Here is a 14123-nt window from a genome sequence, read left to right on the forward strand (position 1 = left end):
TGCATGATAAATGTGGCGCATGGTCCGACTGAGCACTGGAATGCCCATGTAGAATAGTGCAACCATAGTTGTGTGTGACACAAATGTGGCGCAGGAACTTCTTAAATACAAGTGCAAGCAGTTTGGACTGAAAAGAAAACTGGCTCACAGCCATTAGTAAATGTGGACCAGGTGTAAAACTACGAGGGTTGGCTAAACTTGAGTACCGTATATTCCGGCGTATAAGACGACTTTTGAAGACTGAAAAATCTTCTGTCTGGTCTGGGGTCGTCTTATACGCCGGTAATGTTTCTCACCTTTCCCGCGATCCACCGAAGCTCCGCTGCCGGTCAGTCAGAGGCCCGCACCTGACCCCTGCGCTGCACTGATAACTCGGCGCAGCACAGCGGGCAGATGTTTTGAATTGTGACAGCCGCGGGCCTGCCTGTTACAGTGCACGGACTGTTCTGCATCTGGTCCGTGCGCTGGATCAGGGAGGGCCCGGAGCTGTCATAATTCAAAATTAGAACGGGCCCCCGATCAGCCCCCGTCCCACCCACCTCACACTACTTACCCGCCGTCGACACCCATCACTTTCGCTGACGCAGGCTATGTGACGCCATCGCCAGCGCCAGATCCCCTGATGAGAGGCAGCACGAAGAGGAGCGGGATAAGGTAAGAATTATGTTTTTTATTTAGCTTAAATATATAGGGCCCGGTTTAGTGGTGGGGGACATTATTTATGGCTACTGGGGGTGCAGGACAGTAATTATAGCTACTGGGGGGGCATTAATTAGGGCTACTAGGGGGCAGGACAGTAATTATAGCTACTGGGGGGGGGGCAGGACAGTAATTATAGCTACTGGGGGTCAGGACATTAATTATAGCTACTGGGGGGCAGGACATTAATTATAGCTACTGGGGGGCAGGACATTAATTATAGCTGCTGGGGGGCAGGACATTAATTATAGCTACTGGGGGGGGGGCAGGACATTAATTATGGCTACTGAGGGGGGGCAGGACATTAATTATGGCTTCTGGGAGGGGGGCATAATTTTAATTTTTACCGGTGTTTTGTATGCGTTGGAAAAGGGGTAGTCTTACACGGCAAATATATCTTAAACTCTATATTTTAACAGGAAAGTAGGGGGGTCGTCTTATACGCCAAAATATACGGTATATACGTTATATATTTTCCCACAACCTGTTTAAGGGATTGTCATAAATCTGATACACTATGCTGCTATTGTATAATGCTGCAGATGTGCTACACACAAGTGTCATGCAACAAATCCGCAGGTAATACACAACATGTATTGTCTAATTTGCCACTCAGAAAATTTGCAGCATAATTCAGTAGTATTGTAGTGAATGAGATTGATTGCAATCTCATACACACAATTCAGGAAAAATCCTGTGTGTAAACAACTTTCTGCTGCAGATTTTTCATCTGCAACAAATAATTGATATGTCACTTGCAGCAAATCATTGTGTAAAAAAAACCCAACCTTTGCAATGCAAAGTCTGAGCCCTGCCCACTGGCCAATTGCAGCTTATTTCTGATGCTTGCTGAATGGCTTGGTGATCTCTGCAGGAGTAAATCCTGCAGCTATTTTGCAACATATGTCCCCAGGCCTGGCGCCAGCACCCAGCTTACCCAGGCAAGTGCTGGGACCCCGCGGTGCTGGAGGTGCCCACTGGAGCTCCAAAAACAATTCTGCTCCCGGATCAATTGTACCAGTGTCACTTTAAAACACTGGTACAAATGGTCACCTTCCGGCTTGTGTAGTTTACTGTCTCTATGCTGCACTCGTCGGGAGCACAGCATAGAGGCAGAATCCAAAACTCACCTTTCCTCGTTCCCCGAAGCAATGTACATGACTGCTCTGAAGCCGGAGCACGTGATGATGTCACATAAGAAGTAAGATGGCAGCTGCAGGCGCTGCTTTGGGGGAATGAGGAAAGATGAGGATTTTTTTTTTGGTTTCCCAGAGTTGGGGGGGGGGGGGGCCTTATGGTGAAGGGGGTAGGAAAGTGTGCCTTATGGGGAAGGGGTGGGGAAAGTGTGCCTTATGGGGAAGGGGTGGGGAAAGTGTGCCTTATGGGGAAGGGGGGGGGGGTTCCTTATGGGGGGAACAGCGTGGCTATGGGTAGGGCAGTGTAGCTACGGGGGGGGGTGACAGTGTGGCTACTGTGGGGCGGGGGAGGGACAGTGTGGCTACTGGGGGGACCCAGTGTGGTGCTGGGACGTGAGTTTTCTGAAAAGGGGGCCACTAAGGTTCTGTTGCTCAGGGGCCTACTTAAACCTGGAGCTGGCCCTGTGTGCCCCTCTCACAATTTTGCTGCTGTCCCAACCTTCCCTAGTTACCTGGTTGGAACCCTCTTGGTACACATAATATGCTTACAAACTAAGATTGTATACCTTGTTTAAATGTCTGAAATTGTCTGTTATGGACCATTGACTCTTACTATCATGTACAGACTTATCTGTCGTTGCTCCTAATTATTCCCATCTCCCACCCCACCCCCCTCCTCCCTCCTATCAATCATTACTCGCTCCTCCTTTATTCCTGTAGCAATATTCAACTTCTGCATGTGTTGTTTTGACATGGGGAATCTGATGGATGCTTTATCCATGTGCTGTGGGTTGGTATTTTGACTGTTTTATTTGGCTATTACTTGCGGAATCATCTGTTTGGGCACACTTATACTATTAGACTATTACTCATAGACTACTAGAGTATTATGTTGATTTTGTGCTGACTGATCTAGCCTTTTGAACTATGGCTTGTGCCAGACTATAAATGTTTTACAATTCCCTGCTGTGAGTTTTCTTCCTCCAGCTTCTGGATAATTTGGTTTATTATTTTGAAATATTGAATATACGTAGCAGGAATGGTATGGGACAGACAACACAGAAGTATAAGCTATGAGGCACCTATTTATAACCAAAGTTGACTTAGATATATATTTATATATATTTACCTCAGCAATTTATTATCTTAAGTGATTGAAGCATCCTGTAGCACCTTATAACTTTTGTATTATATTATTTTCTTGATGAATTGTCCCCTGTATGTTTTTTCCCTTTTTGTATACTTTATTTTAATGACCCCTTCATTTTGATTTTTTAAAGTGATGAATTAACTAAATACAACGTAATCACTATTCTTTGGTGTAAACAGTTGGCCAAAAATATCCTTAAAGGGAACCTACCACCACGGATCTACCTATAAAGGTAGATCGGGTGGTAGGTGCATCTATAGGACGTGAGGATAGCCCTTTAAAGGGCTAATCCTCATGTCCTTGCAATATTTTACTAACTTTTAATTCCTTAATATGTAAATTTTGTAAAGAGGCTACTGGGGCGTGGAGTAGCACACTTATACTATTAGACTATTACTCATAGTCTACTAGAGTATTATGTTGATTTTGTGCTGACTGATCTAGCCTTTTGAACTATGGCTTGTGCCGGACTATAAATGTTTTACAATTCCCTGCTGTGAGTTTTCTTCCTCCAGCTTCTGGATAGTACCTAATTTGGTTTATTATTTTGAAATATTGAATATACGTAGCAGGAATGGTATGGGACAGACAACACAGAAGTATAAGCTATGAGGCACCTATTTGAATTATTTATAACCAAAGTTGACTTAGATATATTTTATATATACACTCACCGGCCACTTTATTAGGTACACCATGCTAGTAACGGGTTGGAACCCCTTTTGCCTTCAGAACTGCCTCAATTCTTCGTGGCATAGATTCAACAAGGTGCTGGAAGCATTCCTCAGAGATTTTGGTCCATATTGACATGATGGCATCACACAGTTGCCGCAGATTTGTCGGCTGCACATCCATGATGCGAATCTCCCCTTCCACCACATCCCAAAGATGCTCTATTGGATTGAGATCTGGTGACTGTGGAGGCCATTTGAGTACAGTGAACTCATTGTCATGTTCAAGAAACCAGTCTGAGATGATTCCAGCTTTATGACATGGCGCATTATCCTGCTGAAAGTAGCCATCAGATGTTGGGTACATTGTGGTCATAAAGGGATGGACATGGTCAGCAACAATACTCAGGTAGGCTGTGGCGTTGCAACGATGCTCAATTGGACCAAGGGGCCCAAAGAGTGCCAAGAAAATATTCCCCACACCATGACACCACCACCACCACCAGCCTGAACCGTTGATACAAGGCAGGATGGATCCATGCTTTCATGTTGTTGACGCCAAATTCTGACCCTACCATCCGAATGTCGCAGCAGAAATCGAGACTCATCAGACCAGGCAACGTTTTTCCAATCTTCTACTGTCCAATTTCAATGAGCTTGTGCAAATTGTAGCCTCAGTTTCCTGTTCTTAGCTGAAAGGAGTGGCACCCGGTGTGGTCTTCTGCTGCTGTAGCCCATCTGCCTCAAAGTTCGATGTACTGTGCGTTCAGAGATGCTCTTCTGCCTACCTTGGGTGTAACGGGTGGCGATTTGAGTCACTGTTGCCTTTCTATCAGCTCGAACCAGTCTGCCCATTCTCCTCTGACCTCTGGCATCAACAAGGCATTTCCGCCCACAGAACTGCCGCTCACTGGATGTTTTTTCTTTTTCGGACCATTCTCTGTAAACCCTAGAGATGGTTGTGCGTGAAAATCCCAGTAGATCAGCAGTTTCTGAAATACTCAGACCAGCCCTTCTGGCACCAACAACCATGCCACGTTCAAAGGCACTCAAATCACCTTTCTTCCCCATACTGATGCTCGGTTTGAACTGCAGGAGATTGTCTTGACCATGTCTACATGCCTAAATGCACTGAGTTGCAGCCATGTGATTGGCTGATTAGAAATTAGGTGTTAATAAGCAGTTGGACAGGTGTACCTAATAAAGTGGCCGGTGAGTGTATTTACCTCAGCAATTTATTATCTTAAGTGATTGAAGCACCCTGTAGCACCTTATAACTTTTGTATTATATTATTTTCTTGATGAATTGTCCCCTGTATGTTTTTTCCCTTTTTGTATACTTTATTTTAATGACCCCTTCATTTTGATAATTTTTAAAGTGATGAATTAACTAAATACAACGTAATCACTATTCTTTGATGTAAACAGTTGGCCAAAAATATCCTTAAAGGGAACCTACCACCTCGGATCTACCTATAAAGGTAGATTGGGTGGTAGGTGCATCTATAGGACGTGAGGATAGCCCTTTAAAGGGCTAATCCTCATGTCCTTGCAATATTTTACTAACTTTTAATTCCTTAATATGTAAATTTTGTAAAGAGGCTACTGGGGCGTGGAGTAGCCGGAGCTGAGGCTACACAGCGTGGCTACTCCACGCCCCAGTAGTCTCTTTGACCCTCCTACCAGATGTCTTCGGCGCGCAGTTCCTTTTAGCTAAGCGCCCTCGTCTACATGCATGCGCAGAACAGCAGGCCCACGGCTCCAGTTGTGGAGCAGTGACAGCACAGCCGCAGGCCTGCTGTTCTGCACATGCAGATGGCAGGTTTCTCGGGCGAGGGCGCCCGCCGAAGTCATCTGGTAGAAGGGTCAAAGAGGCTACTGGGGCGTGGAGTAGCCACGCCGTGTAGCCTCAGATCCGGCAACTCCGGCCCCAGTAGCCTCTTTACAAAATTTACATATTAAGGAATTAAAAGTTAGTAAAATATTGCGAGGACATGAGGATAAGCCCTTAAAAAGGCTATCCTCACGTCCTATAGATGCACCTACCACCTGATCTACTTTTATATGTAGATCCATGGTGGTAGGTTCCCTTTAAGGATATTCTTGGCCAACTGTTATGTTTGCCAACGGTTAAAATCTATGTTGTAGCCTTTAATTTAGACATGGTATGATTGCTAAATATTCTAAACCTCTTGGTGTAAGCATGATCTAAAACTAACACTTTAAATTTTAAAAGTATGAACTTGTATTTTTTTTTACATAATACAGTGACCTGTAATTATGGAAATGGGGGTTGTCAACATACATGTGAGGACACTGATCATGGTCCTCAATGCGGCTGTCATGTCAAGTTTGTAATGCATATGGATGGAAAGACCTGCATAGGTATGTATATTTGTTCCAGTTATATATAGGATATACAATGAAAGCCAAACAGTCTATGCATTCGGTTTTTTTAGAAAGACACTTTTTATGCAGTTTTTAGACAATATGAGTTGAGTAAAGTAATAAAGGACTTGGGTTTTCAATATCTTTTGGGATGGTATAACTTTATATAATTTCTCTGGATTACACCTTGTTCACATTTATGCTTGGAGTTTACTTTTGGTATTTGTACTGGGTAAAACTTCTGTTATATACATCAAATATACCCATAGGCCTCCATACAAAGGACATCTACAGTATTAATATATTATCATGAGCAAATACTGTCTTGCCCACATATTGTATACCTACAATGACTACAAAGGCTACTCTAACTGTGCAAATCATACTATCCTTTCAACAGGCTCTAAGGAGCTTATGTGAAGGTGTACTGTATACACGTGAGTATAAGGTGACCCTAGTATAAGCCGAGGTACCTAATTTTAACACAACCAACTAGGAAAACCTATTGACCTGAGTATAAGCCTAGGGTGGGAAAGGTATTGGTCACAGCCACCCAGTATATAGCCAGCTCCTTGCCCCCCTGTATATAGCCAGCCAGCTCCTGCCCCCCATTATATAGCTAGCCAACCCCCTGCCCTAGTATATAACCAGCAAATGCCCTATCAGTATATTACCAGCCTATGCCCCCAGTATATAGTCACCACCCTTCCCCCCCCCCAGTATATAGCCTACCAGCCCCTTGCCCTCGCTCTGTAGCCAGCCCCCTGTCACCAGTATATAGCCTGCCAGACCATGCTCCCACTGTATAGCCAGCCAGCACATGCCTCCCACTATATAGCCAGCCAGACCATCCTCCCAGTATATAGCCAGTCAGCACATGCCTCCCAGTATATAGCCAGCCAGACCATGCTCCCACTGTATAGCCAGCCAGCACATTCCTCCCAGTATATAGCCAGCCAGCACATTCCTCCCAGTATATAGCCAGCCAGCACATGCCTCCCACTATATAGCCAGCCAGCACATGCCTCCCACTATATAGCCAGCCAGCACATGCCTCCCACTATATAGCCAGCCAGCACATGCCTCCCACTATATAGCCAGCCAGCACATGCCTCCCACTATATAGCCAGCCAGTACATGTCCCCAAGTATATAGCCAGCCAGCCCCCTGCCCCATTATATAACCAGCACATGCCCTCGCAGTATATTACCAGCCTATGCCCCCAGTATATAGTCACCACCCTACACTCCAGTATATAGCCCACCAGCCCCTTGCCCTCACTATGTAGCCAGCCCCTGTCCCCAGTATATAGCCTGACAGCCACCCAGCACATGCCTCCCACTATGTAGCCAGCCAGCACATGCCTCCCACTATGTAGCCAGCCAGCCCACGCCTCCCAGTATGTAGCCAGCCAGCACATGCCTCCCAGTATGTAGCCAGCCAGCACATGCCTCCCAGTATGTAGCCAGCCAGCACATGCCTCCCAGTATGTAGCCAGCCAGCACATGCCTCCCAGTATGTAGCCAGCCTGCACATGCCTCCCCAGTATGTAGCCAGCCAGCACATGCCTCCCCAGTATATAGCCAGTCAGCATATGCCCCCCCCCAGTATATAGCCAGTCAGCACATGCCCCCCGGTATGTAGCCACCCTCCTGTCCCCAGTATGCCCAGCACATTAAAACAAAACTGTATACTCAACGTTGCAACGCTCCCCGTGGTTTCCAACAATCCTCCTATTGATTGTTTCTGGCGGAAGGTCCCCTGCGTGTTGACCGTGCACACATTATGGCGTCAGCCACTTGTTGACATCATAGTGTGTGCACCGCCATCACACATGGTCATGCCGCTCCTGGCGTACACACTATTTCAGTAAGCGGCTGACATTATAGTGTGTGCGCAGTCAGTGCGCAAGGACCTGCTGATGGCCGCTAATGGCAATGAATCAGAACACCTGTGTGGAGGCATTGAAAAGGTGTTATTGATTTTACTTTTTTTATTGACTCAAATATAAGGTCAGTTTGTTTTTTTCAGCGCTTTTTTTGTGCTGAAAAACTCTGCTATTATAATTGAGTATACGCAGTATTTGTCACTATACTGTTTTATGTATTATTCAATACATTAAAATATCTCTCTTTTTACTGTAAATAGGGGAGAGACGGTCAGATCAGAGCCCAAGCATTCCAATCTTAGCCAATGGTAAATATTTTAATTTTATGTACATAAATTTACTATTTCTTCTCTATACATCTATTCCCAAGGCTGTATACATGTAGGTAAATCAGCTGCAGAAAAATGTGAACACCATATATACTCGAGTATAAGCAAAGTTCTTTAGCACACTTTTTGTGCTGAAAATTCCCCACTCAGTTTATTTTTTATATACCCGAGTATAAGCCAAGTACTCAACATTCCAATGCCCTGGCAGCTCCTCTTATTTCTTCATGTGCCCGAAGAAGAGGCACTGCCCACGGAGCTGTCGCGGACCTTGAGCCAGCACTGGCTCCAGAAGGAAAAAGAAGGGAGAGGAGCTGCCTGCCCTTCGTAATGGTGAGTACTCAGTTTACTTTTTTATGGGCAGGCTTTGCACTACAGGAGGCTGGCAGGTGATATATACTAAGGGGGAGGGGCTGGCTATATACTTTAAGGGGCTGGCAGGCTATATACTAAAGGGGTCTGTCAGGCGATGTATAGTAAAGGGGGGCTGGCTATATACTACAGGGGGCTGGCAGGCTATATACTAAAAGGGGGCGTTGGCTGGCTATATACTAAATGGAGGGGGCTGGCAGGCTATATACTAAAGGGGGTTGGCTAGCTATATACTGGGGACACTGTGACCAATGTGTTTCCCACTCCAAACTAATACTCCAGTCAATAGGTTTTCCCAGTTTTTGGTGGTAAAATTAGGTGCTTCGGCTTATACTCGGGTCAGCTTATACTCGAGTATAAATGGTATTTTTGCGTTATTTTGTCACAAAGACCAGAGAAATTCAGATAATACCACCAATATTTAAATTTCCCTACAGTGTAGGGCACTTCATTAGAAGTTTGGAACCAGGACCAGACTAAAGTCAATCCCCCCTACTACCACCGCCAATGCCTGCGATCAGTCCCAGCCAGGTGTTAAAGGGGTATTCCCACGAAGACAAGTTTCTTATATGTACTCAGGATAACAAAGTAACACATTCTCTAATTAAATGTTATTAACAAAAATACAGAATTTCACAGATATAATTCCAAACTGTCTTTATCAGTCCTGGTGTACACAATTTTAGCTGCTCCGGGACCCGTTTGTGAATCTTTTGGGTCGGGAAGACATATTAAAGGTGGGGCGCACGGGGCACACGGGGAGAGTGCCCGGGGCCCCCACCACTTTGCCCCATAAAATGGGCCCCCACCAAGTGTGGCGATTCAGGTCGTCCCATTGCCCGCAATCGCCCACTCGGTGCTCCGATATTTAGACCGCTTGCCGCGAGGTAGCGGCGGGTGCCAGTACATTTGTGTCTATGGCAGCCGCCATAAAACACAGCGCACAGGATGTCAGCTTCGCTGTGCGGGCGGCGCGGAGTGTGACGTCACGCTCCGCACCGCCTGCAGGAGGATGCAGATATCCCGTGCGCTGTGTTTTATGGCGGCTGCCATAGACACATATGTACTGGCGGCATCCCGAAAGAGGAGCAGGAGGTCGCCGCGCATCGTGGGAACAGGAGGTGAGTACAGATTTATTATTTTACTGGGGACTTGTTATGAATTATGGGGCGCTGTATTTATAACTGTTGGGCTGTATATTCATGGGAGGCTACTGTATATTCATGGGGGGGTTGTATATTCATGGGCGGTTGCTGTATATTATTGGGGGGGCTGCATATTCATGGGAGGCTACTGTATATCATTCGGGGACTGTATGTATGACTTGGGGGCTGTTTATTCATGGGGGGTGCTGTATATTATTAGGGGTTTATGTATAACTGGGGGGTCTCTATATTCTTGGGGGGCTGCTGTATATTACCGGGGGGCTGTAGGTATAACTGGGGGCTGTATATTCATAGGGGGATGCTGTATACTATTGGGGGGCTGTATGTATAACTTAGGGGCTGTATATATAACTGGGTGGCTGTAATTATAACTGTGAGGGCTTTATACACTCACCGGCCACTTTATTAGTTACACCATGCTAGTAACGGGTTGGACCCCCTTTAGCCTTCAGAACTGCCTCAATTCTTCGTGGCATAGATTCAACAAGGTGCTGGAAGCATTCCTCAGAGATTTTGGTCCATATTGACATGATGGCATCACACAGTTGCCGCAGATATGTCGGCTGCACATCCATGATGCGAATCTCCCGTTCCACCACATCCCAAAGATGCTCTATTGGATTGAGATCTGGTGACTGTGGAGGCCATTTGAGTACAGTGACCTCATTGTCATGTTCAAGAAACCAGTCTGAGATGATTCCAGCTTTATGACATGGCGCATTATCCTGCTGAAAGTAGCCATCAGATGTTGGGTACATTGTGGTCATAAAGGGATGGACATGGTCAACAACAATATTCAGGTAGGCTGTGGCGTTGCAACAATGCTCAATTGGTACCAAGGGGCCTAATGAGTGCCAAGAAAATATTCCCCACACCATGACACCACCACCACGACCAGCCTGAACTGTTGATACAAGGCAGGATGGATCCATGCTTTCATGTTGTTGACGCCAAATTCTGACCCTACCATCTGAATGTCGCAGCAGAAATCGAGACTCATCAGACCAGGCAACGTTTTTCCAATCTTCTACTGTCCAATTTCGATGAGCTTGTGCAAATTGTAGCCTCAGTTTCCGGTTCTTAGCTGAAAGGAGTGGCACCCGGTGTGGTCTTCTGCTGCTGTAGCCCATCTGCCTCAAAGTTCGACGTACTGTGCGTTCAGAGATGCTCTTCTGCCTACCTTGGTTGTAACGGGTGGCGATTTGAGTCACTGTTGCCTTTCTATCAGCTCGAACCAGTCTGCCCATTCTCCTCTGACCTCTGGCATCAACAAGGCATTTCCGCCCACAGAACTGCCGCTCACTGGATGTTTTTTCTTTTTCGGACCATTCTCTGTAAACCCTAGAGATGGTTGTGCGTGAAAATCCCAGTAGATCAGCAGTTTCTGAAATACTCAGACCAGCCCTTCTGGCACCAACAACCATGCCACGTTCAAAGACACTCAAATGACCTTTCTTCCCCATACTGATGCTCGGTTTGAACTGTTAACGAGCAGTTGGACAGGTGTACCTAATAAAGTGGCCGGTGAGTGTATATCACCAGAGGGCTGTATAAATAACAGCAGGATATATATATATATATATATATATATATATATATATATATATATATATATATATTAACTTGGGGGCTGCATATAAAACTGGGGGACTGTATATATTAATTACTGAGGGATGTATGTTTATGAATTACTATGGGTTGTATCTATTAATTACTGGGGGCTTTATATCTAATACTGGGGGATGTATATATTATTACAAGGGACTGTATATCTATTAATTACTGGGGGAATGTATACAATAATGACTATGGAATGTACATTTATATATTACTGGGGGCTGTAGACAAATTGTCAAATTGTGCGATCATGGACCCATTTACATTTTTGTGCATGATGCCTAAGGGGGAAACCTGTCTTACATGGATTACTGACTAAGGGGGGACCCTACCTATTCTATGGATGCTAAATGTGTACCCTGTCTGGGCTACATTCTGTGGAGGGGCCCCCACCAGGTTTTGCGCCCAGGGGCCCCCACCAATCTTAATCCGGCCCTGCATATTGGGGCACATTTACTAAGCACTGTGAGCCAGTTTTCTGGTGGACTTTGCACATTCTTTTAGTTTCAACAGGTTTTATTTGAAAGGAAACAAATAGTCACTCAAGGCAAAATACGCCAAGTTTTCCCCACGCAGGGGGTAGATACACAAATCTAACCAGCGAACAACATAACAAATACTTTTGGACAGACAAAGGTATTAGACAAAGGGATCATATCAGATAAGTCAGTCTTAACTGCTATGTCACGCACGCATTAACCATAAAGAAGGTGCCCCAAACTTCCAAATACCTGGTCTGATTCGGCAATTGTATATAATCGATCCAGGGTTTTCTTAAAAGCCTCCATACTATCTTTCCTAATTGTTGATATTTTTTAAAATATCATCATTTTGGTGACCCTGGCCTTAACCTGTGTTACCGACAATAATGCTGACTTCCAATTAGCAGCCACATGAATTGTCGTGGCCATACAGATTGGTTGAGTTTATGGGCTTGGTTTCAGAGCCCTGGAAATTTGTCTGCCAGTAATAGTGCGGTAGGAGCAGAAGTTACAGGGCTGTGAAGCACCGCTGAAATCAGATGTACGATATCTTTTCAAAAAGATTGTATCCTGGGACAGGTCCACCAGATATGCAGTGCTGTGCCCATATCATTACATCTTCAGAAGCAAAGATGTGATGAGGATGGGAAGAATTTGTGGATTCCAGAGGGAACCATGTGTGTTCGGTGGATAATTTTTATAAAGGTTTTCTGCCGCATGAAAGCCAGCGCAGCTGCGCCACAATCCCATCACGTGCGCCACAATGCCCAGTTAAATCCCTTTTGCAGCGGCGCAAATCCCGAAAATGTCAGAAAAACCGACGAAAGTACGGCCGCAGATCCTTAGTAAGTAAGCCCCATTGTCAGCATACAGCATCTTATAGTACTAGAGAGATCATATTGGGGCACATTTACTTACTAAGTCACCGGAGTTCACTGAAAGTGCATTGTCCATCTATAATGCACCGTGCCACGATTCACTGAGATTGTGCATTTGAAACCATGAATGTGACGCTTCCCCGCTCAGGTCCAACAGAGTTCACCATCTTTTTTGTGTTGCACTTTAAACATAGGGCTTGCGACACAATTTAAAAGTAAATACTGCGCTCTGTACGGATCAGTCGGACCGTCTGATGGCCTGCCCCCTAATTTGTGTCGAATGGAAGCCAGCGTAGCTGCGCCACAAAGAGTGTTGCATGTCCGACAATACCAGCGCATACACTTATTAAATAGCTGTGCAAGCCGTATAAGCCCCGAAAAAGGTGCACAGTCCGATAAAAGTGTGCACCGCGACCCTTAGTAAATGAGCTCCAATGTGTCTGCTTAGAGAATCCCTGCCCACACTCTGGAATTTTACTCTGACCAGTCCAGGAAGTGATGGCATCTAAAACAGCAATGAAACTGAGTGCCATTGTAAAGTAAGGAGTTGAAAATTATCTTTATTGTGTAAATATAACTAGAGGATTGGAATTTGAGAATTTCCTTTCATGGAAAAACCCCTTTAATGATTTAAATGTTGCTGGCTAGGATGCAGCACACCTGCACCACACTAATTTAAATGCTGCTGGTGACATTGCAAGCAGCATTTAGACAGTTAACACCTGTGATCGGTACTGGCACTGAACATAGATCGGAACAGGGATTTCAAATTTGGTTTCAGCCTAAAATCACTAGTCGTTACACTTTGTCTGCTCTTTTGTTGTGTTGTTATTACTATAGTTATTATTATACACTACATTCAAATACATTTAATGGGGGGATTTTATTAAGAGCTGGCGCATTGCTTACCAGATTTGATATTCCCCCCCACTGTTGCACCTTCTACGGCATTTACATCCTTGTTCCCATGGCGGCGCAAAAATTTGAAAATCCAATTGTCACAAACAAAAAAAATTAGCTTCCATAATAAAATATAGCTGTGCCGACTTGCATACAAATTCAACTACAGAACAATCCAAAAGAACCTACCCTGTACGTAACCTGGGAACTGTCTGTACTGAGTCTATGGCCTCTTATTATATTAGTTGCGCAAGAAATTATTGCTGCTGCAAAACTACTGATCGTGTGTACCAAACCACTTTAAAATTGGACTCTATTACACTCCATTTTCTCACATCACATTTTCTCACATATTTCAAATAAATCATAATTTTCTATGCATTATTTACTAACGGCAGACTTTTGTGAGTGTGTAACAGGGACTGCTGTGTGACATTTGGTCCAGTAGAT

At 44.9% G+C, this 14123-nt stretch overlaps 1 protein-coding gene across 1 annotated transcript in view; it reads left to right on the top strand.

The window, feature by feature from the left end:
• The window catches only part of SCUBE3 (signal peptide, CUB domain and EGF like domain containing 3), a 378535-nt gene that overhangs the window by 100773 nt on the left and 263639 nt on the right, over window positions 1–14123 (top strand). The window contains exons 6-7 of the mRNA XM_072137190.1: window positions 5925–6041; window positions 8193–8240. Coding sequence (XP_071993291.1) covers window positions 5925–6041; window positions 8193–8240 — 165 coding nt within the window. The remainder of the gene's footprint in view (window positions 1–5924; window positions 6042–8192; window positions 8241–14123) is intronic.

Source organism: Engystomops pustulosus, chromosome 2 (assembly GCF_040894005.1).
Source record: "Engystomops pustulosus chromosome 2, aEngPut4.maternal, whole genome shotgun sequence".
Classification (NCBI taxonomy): domain Eukaryota; kingdom Metazoa; phylum Chordata; class Amphibia; order Anura; family Leptodactylidae; genus Engystomops; species Engystomops pustulosus.